This window comes from Erythranthe guttata, chromosome 14, assembly GCF_056151865.1.
Source record: "Erythranthe guttata isolate IM_541 chromosome 14, IM_541, whole genome shotgun sequence".
NCBI classification, from domain to species: domain Eukaryota; kingdom Viridiplantae; phylum Streptophyta; class Magnoliopsida; order Lamiales; family Phrymaceae; genus Erythranthe; species Erythranthe guttata.
Window position 1 is genome coordinate 6942366 of NC_142546.1, and position 25524 is coordinate 6967889.

The 25524-nt window shown below is 35.0% G+C and overlaps 3 protein-coding genes across 3 annotated transcripts; all 3 read left to right on the forward strand.

The window, feature by feature from the left end:
* The first annotated feature begins 6272 nt into the window (after positions 1-6272).
* LOC148765026 (uncharacterized) lies at positions 6273-9797 on the forward strand. Its single transcript, XM_088814342.1, has 4 exons — positions 6273-8822; positions 8905-9177; positions 9256-9333; positions 9412-9797. The coding sequence occupies exons 1-4, from the start codon at positions 6351-6353 to the stop codon at positions 9505-9507; spliced, it is 2919 nt and encodes a 972-aa protein (XP_088670468.1). The 5' UTR covers positions 6273-6350; the 3' UTR covers positions 9508-9797.
* A 3723-nt stretch (positions 9798-13520) lies between these two features.
* Positions 13521-19475, forward strand: LOC105962532 (uncharacterized). The gene is made up of 2 exons (XM_012986845.2): positions 13521-16754; positions 18799-19475. The coding sequence occupies exons 1-2, from the start codon at positions 14144-14146 to the stop codon at positions 19215-19217; spliced, it is 3030 nt and encodes a 1009-aa protein (XP_012842299.2). The 5' UTR covers positions 13521-14143; the 3' UTR covers positions 19218-19475.
* Positions 19476-21530: 2055 nt separating this feature from the next.
* Positions 21531-25524, forward strand: ECT11 (evolutionarily conserved C-terminal region 11). Its single transcript, XM_088813630.1, has 9 exons — positions 21531-21919; positions 22790-22850; positions 23286-23397; positions 23533-23609; positions 23693-23944; positions 24104-24562; positions 24646-24858; positions 24978-25157; positions 25247-25524. Exons 2-9 carry the CDS (start codon positions 22848-22850, stop codon positions 25346-25348), a joined length of 1398 nt encoding a protein of 465 aa, XP_088669756.1. The 5' UTR covers positions 21531-21919; positions 22790-22847; the 3' UTR covers positions 25349-25524.

Here is a 25524-nt window from a genome sequence, read left to right on the forward strand (position 1 = left end):
TTTTGCTCTTATCGTTGGGCCTAAGTGTGCATTTATATTTTTTAGTCTAAAATCCGAAATCAGAAACTCGAAAACTCGAATTTATATATATATATATATATATATATATATATATAGATGAAAGAATATAAAAATTGGAATTTTGCAAAGTCATACTAGAAAATGGTCAAAATAACATATAAAACTGGAACGACATTCGTAAAACTGAAACAACAAATAACATTTCAGATACTTAAATGTATTGTACTATAAATATATTTAGGGATGGCAACGTGGCGGGTTTTGCAATCCTCGTCCCTGTGCCGTCTCTAGAATTCCCTCCCCGTATACGTCAAAATTCCCGATTTCTATGAATTAGTATCCCTGAACCCGCCACGTAAAATCCCCTCAGGTACTCGGGTTTTGCAATCCTCGTCCCTGTGCCGACTCTAGAATTCCCTCCCCGTATACGTCAAAATTCCCGATTTCTATGAATTAGTATCCCTGAACCCGCCACGTAAAATCCCCTTAGGTACTCGCCCTGCAAAAACCCCAATTTGTTTTTCTTTTTTTTTTTCTTTTTGTTTTTTAATAAAAATGTAATATACTAATAATTTAAAGACTTATTTCAACAAACAAATCAACAAAGTGCAAATTTAATTTCAAATCTAATACAAAAATTTCATAAATTAAACATATGCATCACATTTTAACATAATAATTAATAAATATTTATAAATAATATACGCGGTCGAGTCTACGTGGCATGTACATATACACTCGTCTCCGTCACCATCCCCATCCTCATCCGCGGTCGAACTTCTTTTGTTAATTCTCATTCTCGCCCCATATTTTTTCGAGCCAGATAATACCCAAGAATTTCAGGTTGAAGCGAGGGGGGGCAAATTGCCATGCCTAAATATATTATGATTAAGGGGTAAATTACAACAACCATTCCCCTGAGGTATGGTCAATTTACGAAAAAACTCATTTTGTTTGGATAATTACATCTACCCCCCATAGCTATGATTTTTTCTTACACTTTCATCCATATAGTTTCAAATTCAACATAATCATCTAGATTTCGTGAAATGTGCTTTAGTTTGTACTCATTTTGTGTAAACTTACAGTTTCTGATGCACCACAATCTGATATATACAAGTTTAAAACACATATTTGATCATCTTGCTTCAAATTGTAGAGTTCGGATAGGATAAATCGGGTACAAAAGTGATAATAATCCATACAATCTCGAAAATTTCACTAAATTTGAAACCGCAAGGGTGGACATGTAAAAAGATTTATAGTTGAGGGGTGGTTGTTATTATCCAGACAAGAGGGATTTTTTTTGTAATTTAACCATACCTCAGGGGTGATTGTAATTTACCCATAATTAAGTTATGAATAGGGGTGAGCATAAAAACTGAAAAACCGAAAAACCGAACCGAAAAACCGAAAAACCGAGCCGTTTTAAATCGTACCGAATAGCAAACCGCATGTACGGTTTTTTATTTTTGAAATAGCGAATTATTCGGTTCGGTATGGTGGAAAGGTAAATAACCGAACCGAAAAACCGAACCCAACCGAAACTATAAAATGACTTCATTTTATATAATATATATATTATTTTACCCTAATATTTATTTTCTATCTTTCAACTACTTGTCTCATTCTAAGCATTTGTTCATAAATTGAGATATTGTATTTTATTTATTTAGTAATTAAAAATTTACTTGAGTTCATGGTTTTAATAATGTGGTAGATAAAAGTAGAGAAAAAAATGAAGCATAATACATCATCTATAAATTATGTTAAGTCCTATGAAATTAAAGATTTTATATTTTCATTGCATTAGTAAGTTGTGAAAGTAATTGTAATTGTATTATTTTGTTTGTACAACTTGAATATATAGTTACGCTTGAACCAAAAAATAACCGAAACCGAAACCGAACCGAAACCGAAAGAAACCGAACCAATAAAAAATCGACATACACAGTTTTTTATTTTACAAAAACCGATATATTCGGTTCGGTTCGGTTTTTGGCTAAAACCTAACCGAACCGACCCGTGCACACCCTAGTTATGAAGAGGGTAGGGTATGGTACAATGAGTGAGAATAATGCCCCACGAGGACAATAAGGGACAAAAGCATTATGTAATTATGACGTGGAATTCCACCAATAGGTCCAAAATTCCATTTCTACGTACGAGTTCACGACAATTAATTATTATGTCCATGAATTGAATCATTGATTAACTTTATTTAGCTATACCCTATTTGCTCTTTCTTTTTTGGGAAGTTCCTACTATACAATTTTGATTAAAGTTTGGATTAACAACATTTAATTTCTTAATATTTATTCTTTAGCAAAGGAACCGACATCCAACTAATAATCATGACCGGTTGTAAGGGGACACGAAGTAGGCGGTCATCTAGGGCCCTTGACTTTTTACGAAAATATATGCACTTTATATATTAGTACTTATTTTTAAAATTTGTTATATATAATATTTTGGAATATCAATTTTAAAATAAATTTAAAATAAATTTAAAATTAATAATCAAGTAGATATTAGTACAATTTTCTTAACCTTGAGGCCCCAAAGTAAATTTATAATGTCTTAATTACTTATTTTTATGGGTTACATACAGCTTGCACCCCTGTACTATCACCATTGTCGCATTTACCCCCATGTACTATGAAATGCGACAAAACACCCCCTGTTGTCCATCTCCGTTACAAAAGCCGTCCCTTCCAAATGTTGACTGACTGTTGAAGTAGCCGTTGGAAAAATTCTAACCAAAACACCCTTCTAATTGTCTATAAAAGGGGTGCATCATTCTTCAATCATTTGTACTTAATTCCTTCCCAATTTCTTCTTAATTTTCATTTCAGCTCTTTTTTTAATCCAAAATTTCTGAAAAAAAATTGTATTGATAATCCTGTGAAAGTAGGGTTGTAACCCAATCCTTGAAGATCTAAACCCAAATTTTGCGTGGGATAAAACCCCCAAAAAATCACAACCCTAAATTAAGCGAAAATTTCAGAACTTACTTTTGTTTACACCAAGTTCTCTTCAAATTGCTTCAAAGACGTCCATGATGTGTTGAATCGCATGAGAGAAGATGAATAACAGGGGAAGAGGGAAAAGTTTCTCCCTTCTGTTTTGCTGAAAGTGTTTAATATTTTTGTCCCAAATTACAAAGTCTAAAAATGGCTACTTCTATCAAATAAAAGAAAGGGAACAAATATAATTATACAGCAGAAACTAACACCATTAGATATGTGAGAGTTGACTGTTAAAGTGAGGGGGTGTTTTGTTGCATTTCATAGTACAGGGGGTAAATGCGACAGTAGTGAAAGTACATGGGTGCAAACTGTATTTAGCCCTATTTTTATTCCTTAAATTTGAATCAATATTCATTAGTTTATTCAAGTTTCTTTTTATAAAATAGTTATGAAGTCTATTTTTTATAAATATTATATGTCACAGAAGGAAGTGAACCAACAAATCATTTGGTTAATGTTGAAATTTTTCCATATTTTTAGTTATTTTATATTCATACATTTCATAAAAAAATCGGGGGCGCTGCCCACGAACCCATGTAATTTTTTAGTCCATCAGTTTTATGAAATGTTATTTATATTCTTTTAGTATATTAAATTTTGAACCCCCTTATAAACAAATTATTTTTTTCAAATAAAGGTCCCATATTGGAAATCATATACTCTAGTATAATAACTTTCAAACCATACGAAAGACGTAAACCTCATTACGCTAAGTTTGTGTGACAAACTAACTTAGCAATCATTGACAATGGAATTCGAACTTGGGTCAATTGACAAAATCTCGTCACTTGCTCAACCATTAGGTCGTACCTTATAGTTAAGTTGTGCACTTAATTATTAGAAGTGTTTTAGTGATACAACTTTTGAATAATTTAAAATATTTTCAAAATCACCCACCATATATAGACATTTTATGATGAGTTTACAAATCTAGTCAAACACTATCTAAATAGTTGTGAAACATATTAATTATGAACATAATTGGGCCACTAATCAACATGCAATAAACAAAGGATATTAATTAGCAAAAGTGATTGATGATTAAAAGTTAGATAACAAAACAAATCCATTTAGTACAAGAAACAATCTAGGAAATCTAAGATATTGTCCTCTTCCTCCTATGAAACATCTTTGTTAAGAGAGAACGACAAATATCTATATATTTCTTACAAAATATAATGAATTATTTTATATGTTATTATTTCTAATGATACCGGCCATTAGACGATCATAGCTCGCCGATAAGGCACTCCGATGCGATATGGTCTACTATGGTCTACTCCATGACATTTATAAGTTATGACATTTAATATCACGAGTACTTTGAGATTGAAACGAGCTGTCCCATAGACTCAAACGATCGACTCGGTGAAAATTCATCCCTATTCCTTGCGAATCGGTTGACTTCGATTAGACCAGACTCACTCGCTCTTTATTTTTTTTAATGGAGGCCTAATTAGTCATTGGTTTCTCATTATTAGGTTTAATTGACGATCTCTTTTGGAAGGAGGATTCCACTTTGGTTTTCCGTACGTCTAGATGCCCTTCGTCCTATATGTAGTTTGGTCCCTCCTCTTAAGTTGTCTCTCGACTTTCATGGTCATGTGCAATACTTCCTCAATTTCAATATTAATTTGAACAATTACGATAACTCCCGATTCAACCCGCATATTATTTATTTTTATTTTTTTCTTTCCTTTTATACCCTTCCTTTATTTTCATTATTTGAAAAGTACATCATCCTTTTCAAACAAAGGCAAGAGAAATAGGACATTTGCATAAATACATGACATACCACTCAAAGATGCTTCTTCCCAATTAAATGAAACAACTTTGAGAGAAAACTTATATGGCCTCTTCAGACAAAGTCTTTTAAAACGTGAGTTTCTGATTCTTTTCTTTTAGGGCTACTCTCTTTTTTTTAGTTTTATTACCATATGTTGTTTTATATATTATATAAAGAAAATATAATTAATTTGCTAATTTCATGCACACAAATTCTTGATAGTATATATAAGTACTTTATTGGCATATATATAATGTGCTATGTCACAGATTTAATTTATGTACATTTAATCAATTACTATTAAGAGCAACTCCAATGGAGAGATATCAAAATGAAGCATTAAACATTCATTTTCAAAATTCGCACTTTTGCCCCTACAAATTAAAAATGGACATTTCCCCTTACAAAATATATTTTTGTTGCACTTTGCCCCAAATTCAAACTTTCAGCGAAAGAGATTGTCGTCATTTCAGGGTATATATACTAGTTTGTCATGCCCAACCCCAAATCCCTATTCATATAAACCGCGAATTACACATTAGGATTGAAAATTAGGGTTCTTCTCTTCCAAAATTACAAATTGTTCAAATTGAAACCATACATTACATGTGCCCTATTGTGTGTTCCTTCGCCCTATTTAAAAATATTTCTCATCATATATATATGTATGGGCACAATTAATATATATGAGTATACTAATTAAACCATCCCCTTATTTGTAAATAAAATATAAAAAAATGGGGAAACTACAGTTTGCACCCCTGAACTATGGGGTCTGTCGCAAACACCCCCCTGGACTACAAAACGTGACAAAATGGCCCCTCCGTTTTTTGGTCAAACGTTAGAAAATTAACACCGTTAATTTAAGAGTGTAATTACTTATGTACCCTTGTAACTCTAACATGGTCTGTATTGTGTGCAGACTTATCATTCCTCTCCCTTAGACAAAAAAACGTTCATCCTTCACTCCAAGAACGTAAGATCGAAATTCTCCCAAAATCTGATTTCTTTGCTGAAATTCTTCTATGGTTCGAATCATCTGAAAGCGTTGATGTCTGAAGACGTCTGAAGAAATTTGGAGGCAAAAAAATCAAGAAATCTAAAGAGAGACAAAGGTTAGTGTTGCTTTTAGGGCTTTCAATTCCACCTCTTTTTTTCGTAGTTATGTCATGGGTTTGTTTTAAAAACAAATTTCTTGTGTTTATGGTGTTTATTTTGTCCATTTCGATGTTAAATTGGGGTTTTCACTAAATTAATGCACGATTTTGAGAAAATTAGGGTTTTGCAAAAATCTTTTTTGATTTTTTGGGGAATTAATTTGATTTGGTCTTAAGATTTATTTTTTGGATTTTTGGTTGTAATTTACTATTTTCCAGAGCAATTTTCATAAATATTGTGAATTTTCATGGGGTTTTCTTTCTTTTGGTAATGAGATTTAATTTTGGGGTTTTTTTTGTTTCTGCAACTTATGTGCATTTGATTAATTGATTATTTTTTCTTTTGTTTAGGAAAATATGTTGGGTGATCAGCTGTATACACTTAGGATTAACTACGGGGGGAGTTTTGGTGGTGAAGGGGGTAGGTATATCAGAGGCAAGGTACACATTGTTAAAGATGTTGACCCAGATTTGATGTCATATTTCGAGATAATTGACTTAGTTAAAGAAATGGGATACCCTGCCACTACTGTTGTTTGGTTTATAATGCCTGCTGAAGTTGAATTGAAGCTGCTTGATAGTGATATTGTTGTGATGGAGATGTTTAGATTGTATGCTTCTGCATGTGTGCATGAGATTGATTTATTTCTAGATGTCGACACCGTAGAAATTGATCCAGAAATCACAGAGGCTGATAATGAGGATAACTCAGAGAGAGATGAGCTTGAGAGTGAAACTGATCCTGATTATGATGCAAGTACTGATAGTGAAAGTGAAGATGGTTTGTCTGACTTTGAGTTCTTTGCTGAGGGTGATACATTGAGTGATAGTTGTGATCCTATAGGAGACCATGATGCAGAAACAAATATTTCACATCCAGTATCATATGCTGAAGTTGAAAAAACATTTGTTACAGGAGAAAAAGATATTCAAAGTGATCCAGAAATCCTCACAGAACCTAGTGACTCAGATTGTGAGAACACAGGCCTAAAATTTCCAGAGTTTGATGAGGGGTCTGAAATGAAAAATCCAGAACTTGCAGTGGGCCTTGTGTTTGCCAATTCTTCTATATTTAGGAAAGCTTTGAGGCAGTTTTCAATTGTGAGAGGATTTGAACTGAAATTTGAAAAAAATGAGAGAAAAAGGGTGACTGCATCTTGTAAGAATAAATGTGGGTGGAGGATACATGCTAGCTTACAGGGTAAGTCCACAGCATTTCAGGTGAAGACAATTAAAGGTGAACCTCATAGGTGTCCTAGAGCATTTAGGAACAAGAGTGTCAACTCCACTTACCTTGCAGAGCAGTACTTGGAACATTTTCTTGAAGACCCCTCTATGTCTATTAAATCATTCAGAAAGCTGGTGAGAAAAGAAGTGAAGGTGTATGCACATAGGCAAAAGCTATACAGAGCCAAACAAAAAGCTATTGAGAAAGCTCATGGCAATGTGTATGAGCAATACTCTAGAGTGAGGCAGTATTGCCATGAAATTCTAAAAACCAATCCTGGTTCCACTGCAGTAGTTAAGGTTCAGGGCCCTCCAATATACAAAGATCCTAGATTTCAAAGGATGTTTGTATTTTTTGATGCCATGAAAAGAGGTTTTATAGAGGGTTGTAGACCAATTATAGGATTGGATGCTTGCTTCCTCAAGACTCCTTATGGTGGGCAGTTGATGGCTGCTATAGCTAGAGATGGGAATAATCAGATGTTCCCTTTAGCTATTGCAGTAGTTGAAAGTGAGTGTAGAGAGAGCTGGACTTGGTTTTTAAATATGCTGATTCATTCAGTAACTGGTTTTGATCTAACCTCATGCACCTTCATTTCTGATAGACAGAAGGGATTAGTTGAAACTTTTCAATCCATTATGCCAAACACAGATCACAGATTTTGTGTAAGGCACTTGTATGCAAACTTCAAGCTGAAGTTTAAGGATAAGGCACTGAAAGATCTGATGTGGAGTGCAGCAAGGGCTTATTTGGAGGAAGAATTCAATAAGAAAATGGATGAGATCAAAGCCTTATCAAATGAGGCTTATGTTTGGTTAAAGAAAATCCCAACCAACTTGTGGTGCAAGCATGCTATCTCAGCAAGGCCAAAGTGTGATCTGTTGAGCAACAACTTGTGTGAATCCTTTAACAGCTACATCAAGGAAGCTAGAGAAATGCCCATTCTTACAATGATGGAGGCTTTGAGGAGACAATTTATGTGCAGAATTCAGAGTAAAAGACAGTGGATAGAGAAATGCACTACCAAAATTTGTCCTAGGATACAAGACAAATTGAACAGTATCAAAGACAAGGCACTTGAGTTTGAATGTCATATGGCAAATGAGGGGCTGTGGGAAGTGACACTGGGAAATAAGGGTTGGGTTGTGGACTTTAGAAAAAAATCATGCAGTTGTAAGGAATGGGACATGACAGGAATACCATGTACACATGCCACTTGTGCACTTATGTCTGAGCACAAAGATGTAGAGGATTATGTGAGCCCTTATTTCTCTGTTGTCAACTACAAGAAGGCTTACAGTTATACTTTGACTCCTCTGGCAGACCATTCACAATGGTCAATTCCATCAACACAGGCTGAATCACTGCCAATCTTGCCACCTCCATTCAAGAAACAGACTGGCAGACCAAGAAAAATGAGAAAGAAAGGATATGATGAAATCAGTGTTGGAGGCAAAGTGACAAGACAAGGAACTGTGCAAACATGCTCAAACTGTGGTGATATCACTCATAACAAAAGAAGGTGCAAGAAGCCTCCTTCACAAAAATCAAGAAGTGTTGAAAGACCAAAGAATGTAGAAAGGCCAAGAAAAAGAACTAAGGTTATGTGTTTATATTATTATTGATTAATTTATTTAGTACATTTGATGTAGTTAACTAAAGTCAATAATTTTGCAATTGCAGGCACCTTCATCTTCTGTTAGTGCAACCACTTCAACCCCACATCAGAATACAAGAACAAATGTTGCAGGACAATCCTCTACACCAATACAATCCTCTACACCAACTGGTCCTTCTACACAATCCTCTACACCAGCTGGTCCTTCTACACAACCTGTTAGAGGACAAAGTAGCAAAAGAAATGGACAAAAAAGCAAGAAACATGGCAAAAAAGGTGGTCCCCATGCTGGAATTGGTAATTGGAATGGGGTGGGAATGTTCAGACCTCCTATGCAGGTATTTTTCTCTCATCATAAATAATCTGTATTTTCAATTTTGAATAAAATATTACTCATTTAAATGCTATGGTGGCAGAGTGGTGCAAGCCAGAGTGGTGCAAATAATGGGTCTCAAGTTCAAGTAAACAATTTTTCAGATGGGGGAAATATACAGGTAACTAATTTATTAAAATATAACTGATCTTTTACTATATAGTGAATTAATGGTTCATTTTTTTCTCAATAAATGTAGATGCAAGTGCACAATACTAGATTTGGCAGTGTGTTCTTCTCCAGCCAGCCAAGATCAAACAGATTTGCTGCCACTTCTGATAATGGAGAAACATGAAACTAAGTATGGTATTTTCTGATGTTTCTTAAGATATTGTGTTAATTGAACAAGTTGCTTCTTATGTTATTTTGATATTTGGAAGCTTGCAAACTAGTATTTTGATACTTTGGCATGGCTGTGTATTACCATTTACATTTTGGTTGCTGTGAAGTCTTTATATTTTGGGGTTTTGGTATTTTGCTATTTAGAACAGACATGGTATTTTGGTATGGTTGTTTAGCATTTCTATTCAAGTATGAAATGACATTTATTATCTTGCTAATTTCATTGGAAATAGTCTTATTGTAGATACAATGAGTTTCCCTTATGATATTCTGAGTTCTTTGCAATCAATTTGCATAGGAATATGAAGATGCTAAACATTGAGAATATCTTCACATATCTCCCTATCTTATTTTTCTTAGAAACTGCACATTCTAGTGTTTGGACTTTTTCTTCCAAGTGCTTGTTTGCTCTTGTCATGTTTAGAATAATTTCATGAAGTTCCTCATTGTACAATTGCAGCTTTTCATTAGCAGCCTCCATTGACTTTATCTTTTCATTCTTCTCATCCAAAAATTTCAACAAGCCTTGCCCAATCTCCAGCCCTTTTGGACAAATCTCAGGCTCCAACCACTGAAAGTACTTGCAACCACTTGAGTTCTGTTAAGAAATTAATAAGTATATTTATACAGTTACAAATACTATTTGTAAATGATGATTGCAATGAATATGAAATATTTTCTTACATTCCAGTTTTGACAGCCTGCAAATCTTCTTCCTGGATTGAGAGGAGTCCAAGCTGTTCGAGTTACAGCATTTTTATGGCACTTGCATGTTGTGCCTAAAAAATTAGACAAATAGTGTCGTGATTTGTGACATGAATGACAATAATCTTGTGAATTTGAGCTATTACTCGACATTTTTCAATATTTAACAAAAAAAAAGGGATATTAACGTGCTTTATAAGAAGGAAAAAAGAAGGGAAAAAATGGAAAATGAAGAAATATAGAGAAAAATGATGAAGAAAAAAGTTTTTGAAAACCTCTATAACCCACACAAACATATATATACTAGTATGAGGGGCAAAAGGGTCAAAAAATGTTCCAACGGGTATAAAAACGGCTAGTAACAGTAAAGTCAATGCGCCACGTCATCATCCACTAACAGATTCGAAACGGAGGGGCCATTTTGTCACGTTTTGTAGTCTAGGGGGGTGTTTGCGACAGACCCCATAGTTCAGGGGTGCAAACTGTAGTTTCCCCTAAAAAAATTAAGTCCCATCTTCTGCTGCTGCCTGCTTTCTTGTAAGATTATGACAAGAACATAAGTCACACATATATATATTGTCCTTGCGAAAGAGAGATCTAACAAGTTTTTTGTGGTCGAAGCAATGATGCATGCAATAATTGACAGCACTTTTTTTCCACTGCTATGTAGGTGTGATATGTGTCTCACATTCACACACACAAACACCTACCCACATGGGTGTGTGTCAATATGTGGTGATTCTTATTTATTTTTTTATTTTTTCTTCTAAAAAATATATATATATATGTACATATGTATATATCAAACATCCATAAGAATCTAACTATACGTTTGTTGTTTCTTGAGTATTGAGACAGTACATACTCTCCATAATTCATTTAATTAACAAATTAAATTAAAATCATATTGAAAAAGACTCTTCAAACGTTGCCCTTTAATTAGAGAGATGGAGACACCTCACAAGGGGCATGCACCCCCCCTCTTCCCTTTCATTATTGCTATATATATATATATATATATATATATATATATATATATATATATATATATATATGTAAGGGTTTAATTAATTAATTACATGATTGGAGCCAATGTTAAAATCTATGACAAAATTAAACCACATGCTTACATTACTGTCACACATGCATGCACACACATACAAAACACACACATGTATGTGTAATGTGTGTATTTTTTGGAACTTCTTATTAATAATACAACAGCACCCTTTCCCATGCATCATGCATGCATGAGGGTGGAGGTGGATCACAGATCTCTCTCTCTCTCTCTCTCTCTCTCTCTCTCTCTCTCTCTCTCTCTCTCTCTCTCTCTCTCTCTCTCTCTCTCTCTCTCTCTCTCTCTCTCTCTCTCTCTCTCTCTCTCTCTCTCTCTCTCTCTCTCTCTCTCTCAGTGTGTTCGAGTTAAATATATACAGGAACACTCTTTTCCGTGTGAAAGATCATTGATTAATTTATCTTTCTTCTTTTTCTTTTTCAAGTGGAAGATCAAAAGCAAATCTCTCTCTCTCTCTCTCTGAGACACACACACAAACACACACACACATATCCGCTTTTACTTTTTGAGCCCTCTCTTTAGGACTATTCCATATTCTTAATAAAGATCAAATACACACATTACAATATATATATATATATATATATATATATATATATATATATATATATATATATATATATATATATATATATATATATGCATATAGTGAGAATAATTTGGTCTCATTCCTGTAGGACAAGGCAAGTTAATTAAAGGAGGAGGAATAAAGCAGAAGAGAATTTTAAAATAAAAATTAAAAAAAGATATATAGGGAAATTAAAACAAATAAAAATGAAATAAATAAATAAATAAATAAAAAGCTTATGTGGTTGTTTCTCCCATGCAAAACTATCCATGCTACAATAATATATATATAATTATAGAAAAAGAAAAAAGAAAAATTAAACATTGTTTTGTAATGATATAATAATAATGATCATCATCTTTTACTTCTCTTACATCCCATCTGTTGTTTGCAGGCACATGCCCCCCAATTCTCTTTTAATCAGCTGTGGGAATTGCATTCATCAAAAAATTAAATCAAAAAAACAAAATATATATATACTATTAATTAATTATGTATGATCATACATCAAAGTACACAAACTTTGTGTCCTGATCGATCAAATACTAATAATAAATGTTTTTTGCTGTAAATTAATTAATATTGTTATAAGTACTCTGTAAACTGCTGTCCGTGCCATGCAAATATATATATATATTAGCATGTTTCATCAAAGATTTGCTAGTGAGATTTTCTGAGAGCACAAAATCTTCTCTTCATTTCCCAAAGATATATATATATATATATATATATATATATATATATATATATATATATATATATATATATATATATATATATATATATATATATATAATACTTTTTCTTGAGTTGCATAAAATAATTAAGCTCAGTTAAGATGCAATTTGGTAAAAACACAAATAAATTATTTACATAAAAATTAAGGTTATATATATATATATATTCGGGTTTTCGGGTTTCGGGTTTCGGGTTTCGGGAAAATCCGAAAACCCGAAATATACTAATTACAAGATTCTATAGTATTGCTGCTAGTAGGGGCACAGAATGTGTAACATGCATAATATCTGCAAACTTTTTTAATTTTTTCTTCATTATATTTATTTGTTTTGAAATTACTACAAAAAATGGTCCCATATTTATATATGACTTTCTGTTTTCATGCACTGTAATAAAAATAAATAATAATTAATAAATGTGCTGAAAACTACAATGCCCCTCCACAGCTCTTCTTGTGTCATTATCAATCCTTGGGTCAATGAGTATCTTCTTTTCTTTTTTTCAAAATAGTGGCATGGATTGATTACACTGTCCCACATTTTCCCCTCCTTTTAATCAAGAAATCAACGGCTATTATTTAATCACATAATTAAATATGAAAAAGCCAACTCATCATCCCCATTTAAAAAAAAAAATTCAAAATTTTTAAAATTTATTTTATCATCCCCAATTCTTGATTTGCTGAAAGTGCAATTTCATCACCTCTCACTCAAAGGTGAAATGCTTGTCTATCTCCCTTTTGGTTAAAGCTGGAGGGGCAATTTGGTCATTTTCATAAAGATATGGGGGAGCAAGAAAGAAAGAAAAAAAAGTGAAGAGAATCAACTTTTACTTTTTTTTTATTCATTAATATATTCATAATTAAAGTAAGCTCAAGTTCGACTCGTTAGAAGTCTCGAGCTCACTTCTTTTTTTCAGCTCGATCTTCATATTTTGTCGAACCGGCTATGCTCATTTCCGTCATAAACCCCCTCTCTCTCTCTCTTCAAAAGCTCAAGATAAACTTCTGCAAAAACAAAACTTAATCTCTTTTGAGCTTACATCATAAACTCTCTCTCTCTCTCTCTCTCTCTCTCTCTCTCTCTCTCTCTCTCTCTCTCTCTCTCTCTCTCTCTCTCTCTCTCTCTCTCTCTCTCTCTCTCTCTCTCTCTCTCTCTCTCTCTCTCTCTCTCTCTCTCTCTCTCTCCTCTCTTCAAAAGCTCAAGATAAACTTCTGCAAAAACAAAACTTAATCTCTTTTGAGCTCAAAGAGAAAAAGAGAGAAACTAAAGCAAAGACAAAAAATAAAGGGAAGCCTTAGCTTCTTCCTTGAAGTTGAATACTCCTTTTCTTTCTTCCTCTTCAAAGATGATTGATTCTTTCACCAAATACAAACTCAAACTCCCTCAAATTCCCTCGACTTTCGAACTTTTTTCCGAAAAATCGATCACCTCCCACATAAAACTCGTCTGCATTAATCTCCTCAAAACTCACTCCCATTGAAACACTTCCAAGAAAAAAAAAATGGTGCCCTTCATTCTTCTACTAACACTCTCTCTCTTCTCTTCACTCACAACCACTTCTCTCTCCTCCACACTCGCTTCCGATTTCCACGCGCTAATCTCCCTCAAACAAGGCTTCCGCCGCTCCAGCTCCGCCACAGACACATGGGATTCCTCCTCCGACGACCCGACGTCGGTTTGTTCTTGGAGCGGAATCAAGTGCTTCAGAAACAGAGTCGTCTCTCTCGACATATCCAACATGGCGCTCTACGGCTCCATTTCGAACGACATTTCAAGACTCGACGCCCTAGTGGAGCTCTACATCGACGGAAACAACTTCACCGGAGAAATCAAGATCGAGAACATGAGCTCACTCCGATTCCTCAACATGTCGAACAACCAGTTCGAGGGGAGCTTGGATTGGAACTACTCGACCCTCCCGAGTTTGCGAGTGCTCGATGCGTACAACAACAACTTCTCCTCTCCACTCCCACTCGGCGTTCTGAGCTTGAAGAACAATCTCAACCACTTGGAATTGGGAGGGAACTATTTCTATGGCGAAATACCTTTAATTTACGGGGATTTATTTCGGTTGGAGTACTTATCGTTGGCTGGAAATGATCTACAAGGAAGAATTCCTCGAGAGTTAGGCAATCTCACTAACTTGAGGGAGCTTTACTTGGGGTACTACAATGCTTTCGAAGGTGGGATTCCGATGGAGTTTGGGAAATTAGTGAATTTAGTCCACATGGATCTTTCGACTTGCGAATTGGATGGCTCGATTCCGAAAGAGTTTGGCAGTTTGAGCTCGCTCGATACTTTGTTTCTCCACGTGAATCGACTGAACGGGCCAATTCCGAAAGAGCTAGGCAATTTGACGAGTTTGGTGAATCTTGATCTTTCTTTGAATGGGTTTAGTGGCGAGATTCCGTACGAGCTCGTAAGCCTCAAAGAAATCAAGCTTCTCAATCTTTTCATGAACAGATTTCACGGGTCGGTACCGGATTTTGTCGCGGGTTATCCGAAACTCGAGACGCTTGCTCTGTGGATGAACAATTTTACAGGCAAAATACCGGAGAATCTTGGTTGGAATCAGCCTCTAAAGGAGGTGGATTTGTCGACGAACAAGCTGACAGGTACGATTCCGAAACACTTGTGCGAATCGAAGCAGCTCCGGGTATTGATTCTTAAGAAGAATTTCCTCTTCGGTTCGATAACGGAGGATTTAGGGGCGTGTACGAGTCTTGTTAGGGTGAGGTTGGCGGAGAACTACTTCAATGGCAGCATTCCAAGTGGTTTCATTTACCTGCCTGAATTGAACTTTCTTGAATTACAGAGCAATATGTTTTCCGGTTCCTTGTCTGAAAACGGTTACGATTCTGATTCTTCTTCGAAGAATCGAACACATCTAGAGCAGATGAATCTGTCGAATAATCAGCTCTCGGGTCGGTTGCCGTTTTCTTTGTCGAATTTCTCTTCACTACAAATTTTATTGATGAGTGGAAACAATTTCTCCGGTCCAATCCCTCCTTCGATTGGTCAACTTCGACAAGTAGTGAAAATCGACCTCAGCGGAAACTCACTCGAAGCTCGAATTCCGCTCGAAATCGGAAACTGCCTCCATTTGAACTACCTCGATTTGAGCAAGAACGAATTATCCGGCTCAATCCCACAAGAGATATCCGATATCAAAATCTTGAATTACTTAAACTTATCAAGAAACCACTTGAACGACACCATACCTCAATCGATCGCCTCCATGAAAAGCCTCACAACAGTCGATTTTTCATACAACGATCTCGCTGGGAAGCTTCCGGAAACGGGCCAGTTTTCGGTTTTCAACGCTACTTCATTCATCGGCAACCCTCGACTCTGCGGACCCCTATTAAACAACAATCCGTGCAATCTCACAACAGCCAATGAGACAAGCCCACCTGGCAAACCCCACAACTCGTTCAAGCTAGTATTCGCACTCGGCTTGCTAATGTGTTCGTTAGTATTCGCAGCAGCTGCCGTTTTCAAGGCCAGGTCTTTCAAGAAAAAGGGGAGCGATTCTTGGAAAATGACGGCCTTTCAAAAGCTCGATTTTTCGGTGAACGATGTTATCGAAAGCGTTAAAGATGGCAATGTGATAGGCAGGGGCGGGGCAGGGGTCGTCTACCATGGAAAAACTCCAAACGGGGTCGAAATTGCTGTCAAGAAATTGATGGGATTTAACGGGATTAACGGACATGATCATGGTTTCAAAGCCGAGATTAGAACACTTGGCAATATCAGACATCGAAACATCGTAAGACTTTTAGCATTCTGCTCCAATAAGGACACGAATCTTCTTGTTTACGACTACATGAGAAACGGGAGCTTGGGGGAGGCTCTGCATGGGAAGAAAGGCGGGATCTTGGGGTGGAACTTGCGGTACAAGATTGCGGTCGATGCGGCGAAAGGGCTGTGCTATCTTCACCACGATTGTGAGCCGTTGATTGTTCATCGCGATGTGAAATCGAATAATATACTGCTGGATTCGAGCTTTGAAGCTCGTGTGGCGGATTTTGGGTTGGCTAAGTTCTTGGTGGATGGTGGAGCGTCGCAGTGCATGTCTGCTATTGCAGGGTCTTATGGCTACATTGCTCCAGGTACGTACGCACTTCCTTTCTTTCTTTCTTTCTTCAGCTGTAATTTTTCTCTGCTGGGCATTTTGTCAGTCAGTTTGTGTGCATGAGAAAAATCTGATTGAAATTGAAACACGAGTAGGAGGAGTAGCGCATCTCTTTTTTTTTATCAATTCCCATGCAAACAAATACAAGTTTAAATCCAAATTCCAGTCTTCGATTTTGGAACAATATTTTGTATTCAAAATGAAATCCAATTTTGATTTTTCTGATTTTCTTTTTTGAAAATTGAAATATCCGTGAGATTTTCGACGAAAATATTTTTTATTCTGAAAAATCACACTTATAATATAAATATTGGAAAAATTACAGTTTATGTCCTTTAAGTTTGCACCGATTTCATATTTGGTCCCGTATGTTCAAAAAAACATATTTGATCTTTTATATTTAAACAAGTCAACAATTTTGGTCATTTCAGTCAACTTTCTGCTAATACCTAAAGAAATTAAGCATGTATTAGTCACTATCTCAGCTGACTGCCTAACGATAAATTACAAAAATGACCATAAGTGTTAAATTGTTTAAACATAAGGAATCAAATGTATTTTTATGTGAACATGGGGATTAAATGTGAAATCGGTGCATACTTAATTTTTCCTATAAATATTATTAGGAATTTCTTATTTCCGTTGTTTCCAATCTGAAAAACTCCAATTTTGAAATATAAAAAAAATCTATTCGAGTTTTTGAAATTTCGATTTCCGATTTTCTGCATTATTTTAGCAATTTCAATTTCCAATTTTTCAATATGACATCCTCCAAAAAATAGATTTTGGACTACCAATGTATCAAAATTAAGTCAATTTCGTACAAATAAAATTTAAATATATATCTATATATTTATTAATAATAAAAATGAAAATAGAAATATGTGGGGGTAAATTGGGTAATTTGAGGGGTATATAATAGAGAAAAAAGCACCCGTGAAGTGTGGCGCAGAAAGAAAGCTGAGGGTGACTTTGGAATTTTATAGGTAACCGCACTGAATCACTAATGCTTCAGATGTGGGCCCCACTGAATCAAGCGTGACGTAACAGAAAACTTGATTTCCGTGAAAAGCGAAAACGCATCTATGTCACTCTCTATCCTACGTGTATATTTGTCACATTTTCCTCAAAAGTGTTTGATTTTTTTTGTTTTTTTTATTATTTTTTTCAATTATATATTTTCTCATATTTATTTATGTAAAATTCCAGTCAATTTTATTTGGTGTCGCTTCAATTTTGAATGGAAATTGGAATGAAATTTTTGAACTTCTCCAATTTTGATCCAAATTTCTCATTTTGAGTTTTCAATTCGAATTCCAGAAGTTCCTATTTCCAAATTTTTGATTTTCATATCGGAAAACGAATATATATTAGATTTTGAATTCCGATCTTATTTTAATTTTTGAACATTTTGATTTCCCCCCTTAATACACTCTAAATAAGAACTATTATCATGCATTTTGTATTATAGGTAACGGAAAAAAAAATCGAATTCCGCCGATCATGATCTGTAATTTTTTGATTTTGGAATGAGAATTTTTCATTCTAATTTCCAAAATTTTGATTTTTTAGAATCTTTTCGTAATTTAATTGGAATTAGTTTTTCGATTTAGAAAGTATCAATTCCCACATTTTAGGTCAAATTACGACCACCCCGAGGTATGGCTAAATTACGAAAAAACCATATTGTTTGGGTAATTACAACCACCCCTCCTTTTAAATATTTTCACATAAAATTTATGTGATTCGGTTATTTAGCAAACCAAATCGTATATTCAGTTCGGTAAACGGTAGAAATTTTGGCGTACCAAAATTTCGGTTTGGTTTTACCCATTTAACATCCCTAAATTTACCTTTAAAGGGATTTTTTTCGTAAGATAATAGATAGCTGAGGGGTGGCTGTAATTACCCAAACATGAGGGGTTTTGTAATTTGACCATAACTCAGGGGTGGCCCTAATTTGCCCTAATTTACCCTTATTTTTTCATGAACTAACAAAAATATGAATTTTACTCATGCAGAATACGCCTACACATTGAGAGTAGACGAGAAGAGCGACGTGTACAGCTTCGGCGTAGTCCTCCTCGAGCTCGTCACCGGCCGCCGGCCGGTGGGCGGCGAGTTCAGCGAGGGTGTCGACATCGTGCAGTGGACAAAGTGTTCGACGAATTGCCGAAGAGAAGAAGTCACACGCATCATCGATCCGAGGCTGACCGTCGTGCCCAAAGACGAAGCCATGCACTTGTTCTTCGTCGCCATGCTTTGCGTACAAGAGAACAGCGTCGAGCGGCCCACCATGAGAGAGGTGGTGCAGATGCTGTCGGAGTTCCCGCGCCGCTCGCCGGAGTTTCACCCCTCGTCGTCGTCGTCTAGCCACCAGTTGCAGCCGCCGCAGAAGAAGAGCCCTGATGAGAAAATTCGACAAGATTTGTTGGTCTGAATTCTCAAAGTCTATGAATATATGGATTAACCTTTTTTCCTATTTTTAATTTATCTTTTTTTGTGATTTTAATTTAATTTGTTTTACTTTTTTTGGGGGGAGGGGATAGGAGAGTTAGTGTCCAAAAGTTAGGGGGCAAAATAAAATATTTTATGAAATGAGAGGGGTTGATTAGAATTTCTTTTTTCCTTGTATTATAGTGTATACAAATAGTATGTACCATTAATTTTCTTTGGGTGAATATGGGCTTTTCCTCTTTTCCTTTTTCTTTCTTTTTTTTTTTCTATGAAGTTTTTGGTATTTTGTTTTTGTTCGTTTGTTGTTTTAATTCAAGAACTCGTGTAGAGGTGGGGAATGTGCAATAATGTTGTGTAAAGTGTGGGTTTTTTGGGTTTCGGTTTTAGGTTTTCGGATTTCGATTGCAGTTTGTGTATCATGGAAAAGAAAAGAAAAAAGTTCATTTTATTTTGTCAAAATAGTTAGTTCAATTATATTTGTTCTGTTACTCAAAAAAAAAAAAAAAAAAAAATTATATTTGTTCTGACCCGAATTTTGGCAGACTCAAATTTAAATATATAGTAGGTATACAATTAGAAGTTCAAACTCACGTATCATCGATTTATAATTGTGTAGCCCAAACCCAAAACTCGTTTCGTATAATACTCAAACTTCGAGTTTATATATATATATATATATATATATAATAATTAATACATCGAGCTTGTAAGAAATATATTTTAATCATCAAAAAATAGTTACAAATTAATTAAGTAATTCAATTCGCTGCCCTAGCTTTGGTCTTGTCCACAAATCTCACTCTCTCTTTTTTTTTTTTTAAATTTATTTATTATTATTGTATCGAAGAAATCTACGAGAGACGTAAACCATATTAGACGATTGTTGGTAAGGGAATCAAACTTGGGTTCAATTGATACAAATTCACTTGCTCCAACCGTTAGACCATTGTTCTTTAAGGGACTCTTGACCAGAAATCTAGACCAAAGTATATAGACTAACAAATGGATTTTTTTTAAACATAAATATGAATGACTTAATTATACTTAACAAATGAAATAAATATAAGTTTCATGCGTGTATTTAGTGGTGTAAAATATTAAATAATATTTAAAGTAAAAGGTAAGTTATAGGGATTATGATAAAACATTAAAACTAACTAAAAATTCAAATATTTGTAAAATAACATAGAAATTTGTCTTCACATAGATACATCATACATGTATTTAAAAAATAACTAAAAAATCTTGTCTCTGCAAATTAGAAGAACTAGCAATTCTCACCGTGCAACGCGCACATATTGGAATTTCGCTAACGGCTTTGCAAATTTGATTTGCTATAAAGGTCATTAGAGTAAAAAAAAAAGTTGGAAAATAGGAGATGAAAAAATACTACTAAATTAATATTAAAAAAATTACAAATATGCCATTAGATTTTCTTAGGATACCTTAGCATTTCTTACTTTTATATATAAGATATTTGAAACGAATTTTCAAATTATAAGAAATATAAATAATTATTATGTTATTTTGTTTTTATTTTATTTTTAGTTTTAAAATAACTCCAAAGTTGAGTGCTAGTTCAAATTTCTTTCATTAGTAGACTACTTTGGCCATTACTCATTAGTCATTAGTGTTATTTGTATAAGTAAATAGTAACAAATATGCAAAATAATAAAATAAATAAATCATATAATTTGGTTTATTTGAGTTGAGCCATGGTGAGTTGGAGTTGGCCGAAAAACTTTTCAAACTCACATAAATGACTAATTTGACCCAACTCGTATTAATTAGGTTTCGATTGAAATACAATCAGATCAAATCATTAGGTTTCGATGGAGTTGGCCGATAAACCTTTTGAACTCACATAAATGATTGATTTGAACCTACTCATATTAATTAGGTTTCCACTAAAATAAAATCAGACCAAATCATTAGGTTTCGAAGGAGTCGGCGCGGCCGATAAACCTTTCGAACTCACATAAATGACTAATTTGACCCGGCTCATATTAATTAGGTTTCCGCTGAAAAGAAAACTAGAACGAATCATTAGGTTTTGGTGGAGTCGGCCGATAAACTTTTCGAACACACGTAAATGACTGATTTGACCCTACTCGTATTAATTAGGTTTCGACCAATATAAAATCACATCGAATCATTAGGTTTCAATAGAGTCGGCCGATAAACTATTCGAACTCACATAAATGACTAATTTGACCCTACTAGTATTAATTAGGTTTCGACCGAAATAAAATCGAATCGAATCATTAGGTTTCGAAGGAGTCGGCTTTTCAAACTCACATAAAACGATTGATTTGACCCGACCCATATTAATTAGGGTTCGACTGAACAAATCATTAGGTTTCGGGTACGCCCGTCTCAATCACAGTGGCAAAAATGTAAATACCTTAACATCTTGCTCCAAATCCAACGGTTGAAATGGAAATACCTTAACACCTTGCTCCAAATCAAACGGTTGAAATTCACTCAACTGGCCTCAAAGGGTTTTATTATAGTAGTTACAAAAACTCCCAATCAAATTGTGCACACAAACACACGCCTCCTCTCGTGGGATAACCGCTTCGCCATCTTCTTCTTCTTCTTCTTCTTCTTCAGAGTGAGGGAGATTGTGGGTTTTCAGTTTTATCCATTTTCGATTGAAGCGCTGTTCTGCATTTTCAATTCTCGGTGGGTTTTCTTCATTTTGCTACCAATTTTTAATTTTGGCTTTTGGGTTTTTGATTTCGAAGGTAGAATCGATCCGGGCCGGGCTTGAATTTTGTTTTTTTTAAGTTTTTTTTTTTCTTGAAATGCTGGTGAATTTTGTAGAAATTCAACAACATTTCATATGTTCATGCATATTGAACTGTTCATATGTTTTCATGCATATTTTGGGGGAAAAATGAGAGGCAGGAAGAAATCAAACTGAATAGGTGGGGGGTTTTCGCCCCTTCTCTAGGGGGGGTCAAATCATGTTCTTTCTAGTGGCGTTTTATTATGACCTGAGATGAATTTTTGGTTTAACTGGTTTTTATTTACTCGTTTTATTATACAATAACCGGTTAAAATCGATCCGCGTGGTGCTTGAATTTTTGTTGTTCGTGAAATGTCGGTAAAATTTTATCCTACATTGACATGTTTCCGGTTTCAAGATTATCGATCGCACTCATTGCACATCAAAACTCTGTTTATATGTTCATGCAAATTGAATTTTTCATGAAAATCGGTTTTTGCCACTTCTCTCGGGTCTAAATCGTGTTTCTTTGTAATTTGTTTCTAAGTGCATTGCTTGATTTCTATGTTCGTATCACCAATCAATGATGTCCATGTTAACTTTTTACGTATAATTTGGAGGTAAATTAGCATAAAATACACGCAGGCCGGTTATTCCGTAATTTTTTGCTCATGTTTGGGCTGCTATGGACTTTCCCCTTTAAGGAATATGAATTTTCTGTTTAATTTGAACATCTATTATGTTTTTATTTTTATTTTTATATATAATTAATTAATTATATTGAAGCTTACGTTTGGTGCCCCTTTTTTATTTTTCCTCCACAGCTGAACTAAGTACTCTTGCCAAGATATCAGATTTCTCGATCGAACTTCGGGGAAAGAAATGGTTGGTATCTGTTTCTTAATATCTTTTGTCGAATACTTTTTCATTTATTTTCAAGATGGAGTCTTTTGGTAATCTTACGTCGTATAAATTGTCCTTTTGTTTATAAAATTGTTCATATTGTACTTATTTTTTTTCGTTGGTTTATAAAAAAAAATATTTGATTGCAAAGCCCCGTTGAGTTTCCTATATGCACGTGGCAAAGGATAAAAGTATGAACCACTGTAACAGATTTCGGGTTTTTTTCACGATTAATTGTGTTCCAATTGAATGATATATGGCAAGATACCGATTTTCACCTTTGTTTAGCCATGCTTGCTTGAATCTCACTTAGAACGAACGAGAACGCAATACACAAATTATATCAACTCATATTATTACATTCCGATACTTTTATTCCCTTTTGATTATATCACTATTGCTGTTTTTTTTTTTCAGGAGAAAGATACAAAACCCTCTGACTCAGTTGCACCTATTTCTACTGTGGGCAATGCCCATGTACAGTCAGCATCGGAGCAGAGTGTTCAGTATTACGATTATTGCAATACTCGTAAGAATCTTTAATTTTTCTTCTATCAAGAAAATTGGTTCTATTCATCTATTTAGATTTTGGTTCTCGACTCATATAATGAGTAGCTTTGATTTTTGATGAAGCTTTAACCAGTTATCTCGTTTTGTCATGTAGCCGTAGGATATAACGGCACCCTTCCACAGTTTGATCACAAAGATTGTTCAAACACAGCTGTTGGTGATTCTTATACGGTATGCGCTTCCCCACCAAGCTTCTTGGTGCACCTCCTTTTTTTTTTTTGAATTAGTTTCTTGGTACACCGTATTTCTGCCAGGGTACTCAACCGGATTATAACGATGCCTTATCCACGTACTACACTTCTGGCTATGGTGGTACGTATCAAACGTACACTCCTCCACCGGAATATCTTCAGCAGCCTTCTGGCTATGGTGGTGCGTATGATTCGACCTATTTTGTGGCGGCACCTAGCGGCTCCGGGAGTTCAAATGGAAGACCTGATAATAATAATAATACTCTCTTCAGCAACACTTCACCGCAGTTGACTATCCATCAGAATCAGATTACGGTATCTATCTATCTATGTATGTATGTGTGTGTGTGTGTGTGTGTGTGTGTGTGTGTGTGTGTGTGTGTGTGTATTTTCAAGTAGGAGGGTTATTGTGTTAACCGATTTGCAAATAGAGACGTCTTATCTTGAATTCTTGATCTGTTTATGTTCTCACAGTTCGGCACTGGTTATCAATACGAGGGCCCCACAGCGGGATCTTACCCTACGGTCCGAAATTCTCGTGACTCTGCACAATATGGTCCATCAAATTACGAGCCAAACAATCAAAGATACAAGGGGAGAGAGAATTTTCGTAGGAGTGGAGAAAATAAAGCTGAGATGGAGTTGACTTGTGGTCCTAGGGTCAACAGGGCTAACAACTCCTCCTCGAAGTCGACTTCCGAGGAAGAACAAATTGGTCTTCCTGCTAAAGTGGATAAATTTAATTTGCAAGATTTTCAGACGGTGTACGAGAACGCAAAGTTCTATGTGATCAAGTCTTACAGTGAAGACGATATTCACAAAAGCATCAAATACGATGTTTGGTCAAGTACTCAGAACGGCAATCGGAAATTAGATGCTGCTTTTAACGAAGCGAATGCCAGAACAAATTGTCCCGTCTTCCTATTTTTCTCGGTAATTTTTACTTCTCTCTGTCGTTTTCGTCCGGTAAATACGATTGTTTCTTGACATGTTTTTTTTTTTTCTTTTCCCGTCAGGTGAATGCGAGCGGACAATTCGTAGGTGTAGCTGAGATGATTGGGCATGTGGATTTCAGCAAAAGCATGGATTTTTGGCAGCTCGATAAATGGAACGGTTTTTTTCCACTACAGTGGCACATTGTTAAAGACGTCCCTAATACGCTACTTCGTCACATTATTCTTGAAAATAATGACAATAGGCCCGTGACTTTTACGAGGGACACTCAGGAGGTACTATTTTGTAAATTTCAAATTATATAATTTCCGGGGTTTTTTTTTTTTTTTAGATTAATTCGTTAGTTTAAATTTTATAAACGATATGGTAATGTAAACTACATTTTTTTTGGCAGATTGGATTGAAACAAGGGCTAGAAATGCTGAGCATTTTCAAGAACCACTCCGGAAAGAAATCTTTACTTGACGACTACAGTTTTTACGAGAAACGAGAGAAGGAACTTAAAGCAAAGAGGAAGAATGCTGCCAGATCAGCATCTTCTCAAAACCATGGTTTTGAAAACGGTGATTATCGGGTGAGTTTTTCTCGTATTCATTTATGAGAAATGTCTGTATTGCCCTTGTGGACTAAAAATGTTTTTTGTTTGTATGGTGGGTGGTACAGGTTCTTGAGTATGGCGAAGGGGTAAAACGGGAAATATCTGGGAAAAAGACGGATGCTTCGTCTCTCGTCTCTCTAACGATGAATCTTTCTCTGAATTCTTAGACATGCATATCTGTTAGAATAGAGTAGGAGATCAGATTATTACTATTAAAGAGTTGGTTTTTTCTTTTCTTTTTGGTTATAAATTTTTGTAGACATATTACTAGCAACTACTACAATTCCTTGTTTGGATATTCTCAATTCTTAAAATTTCAAGAAACTCAAAAAATTATTTTCAA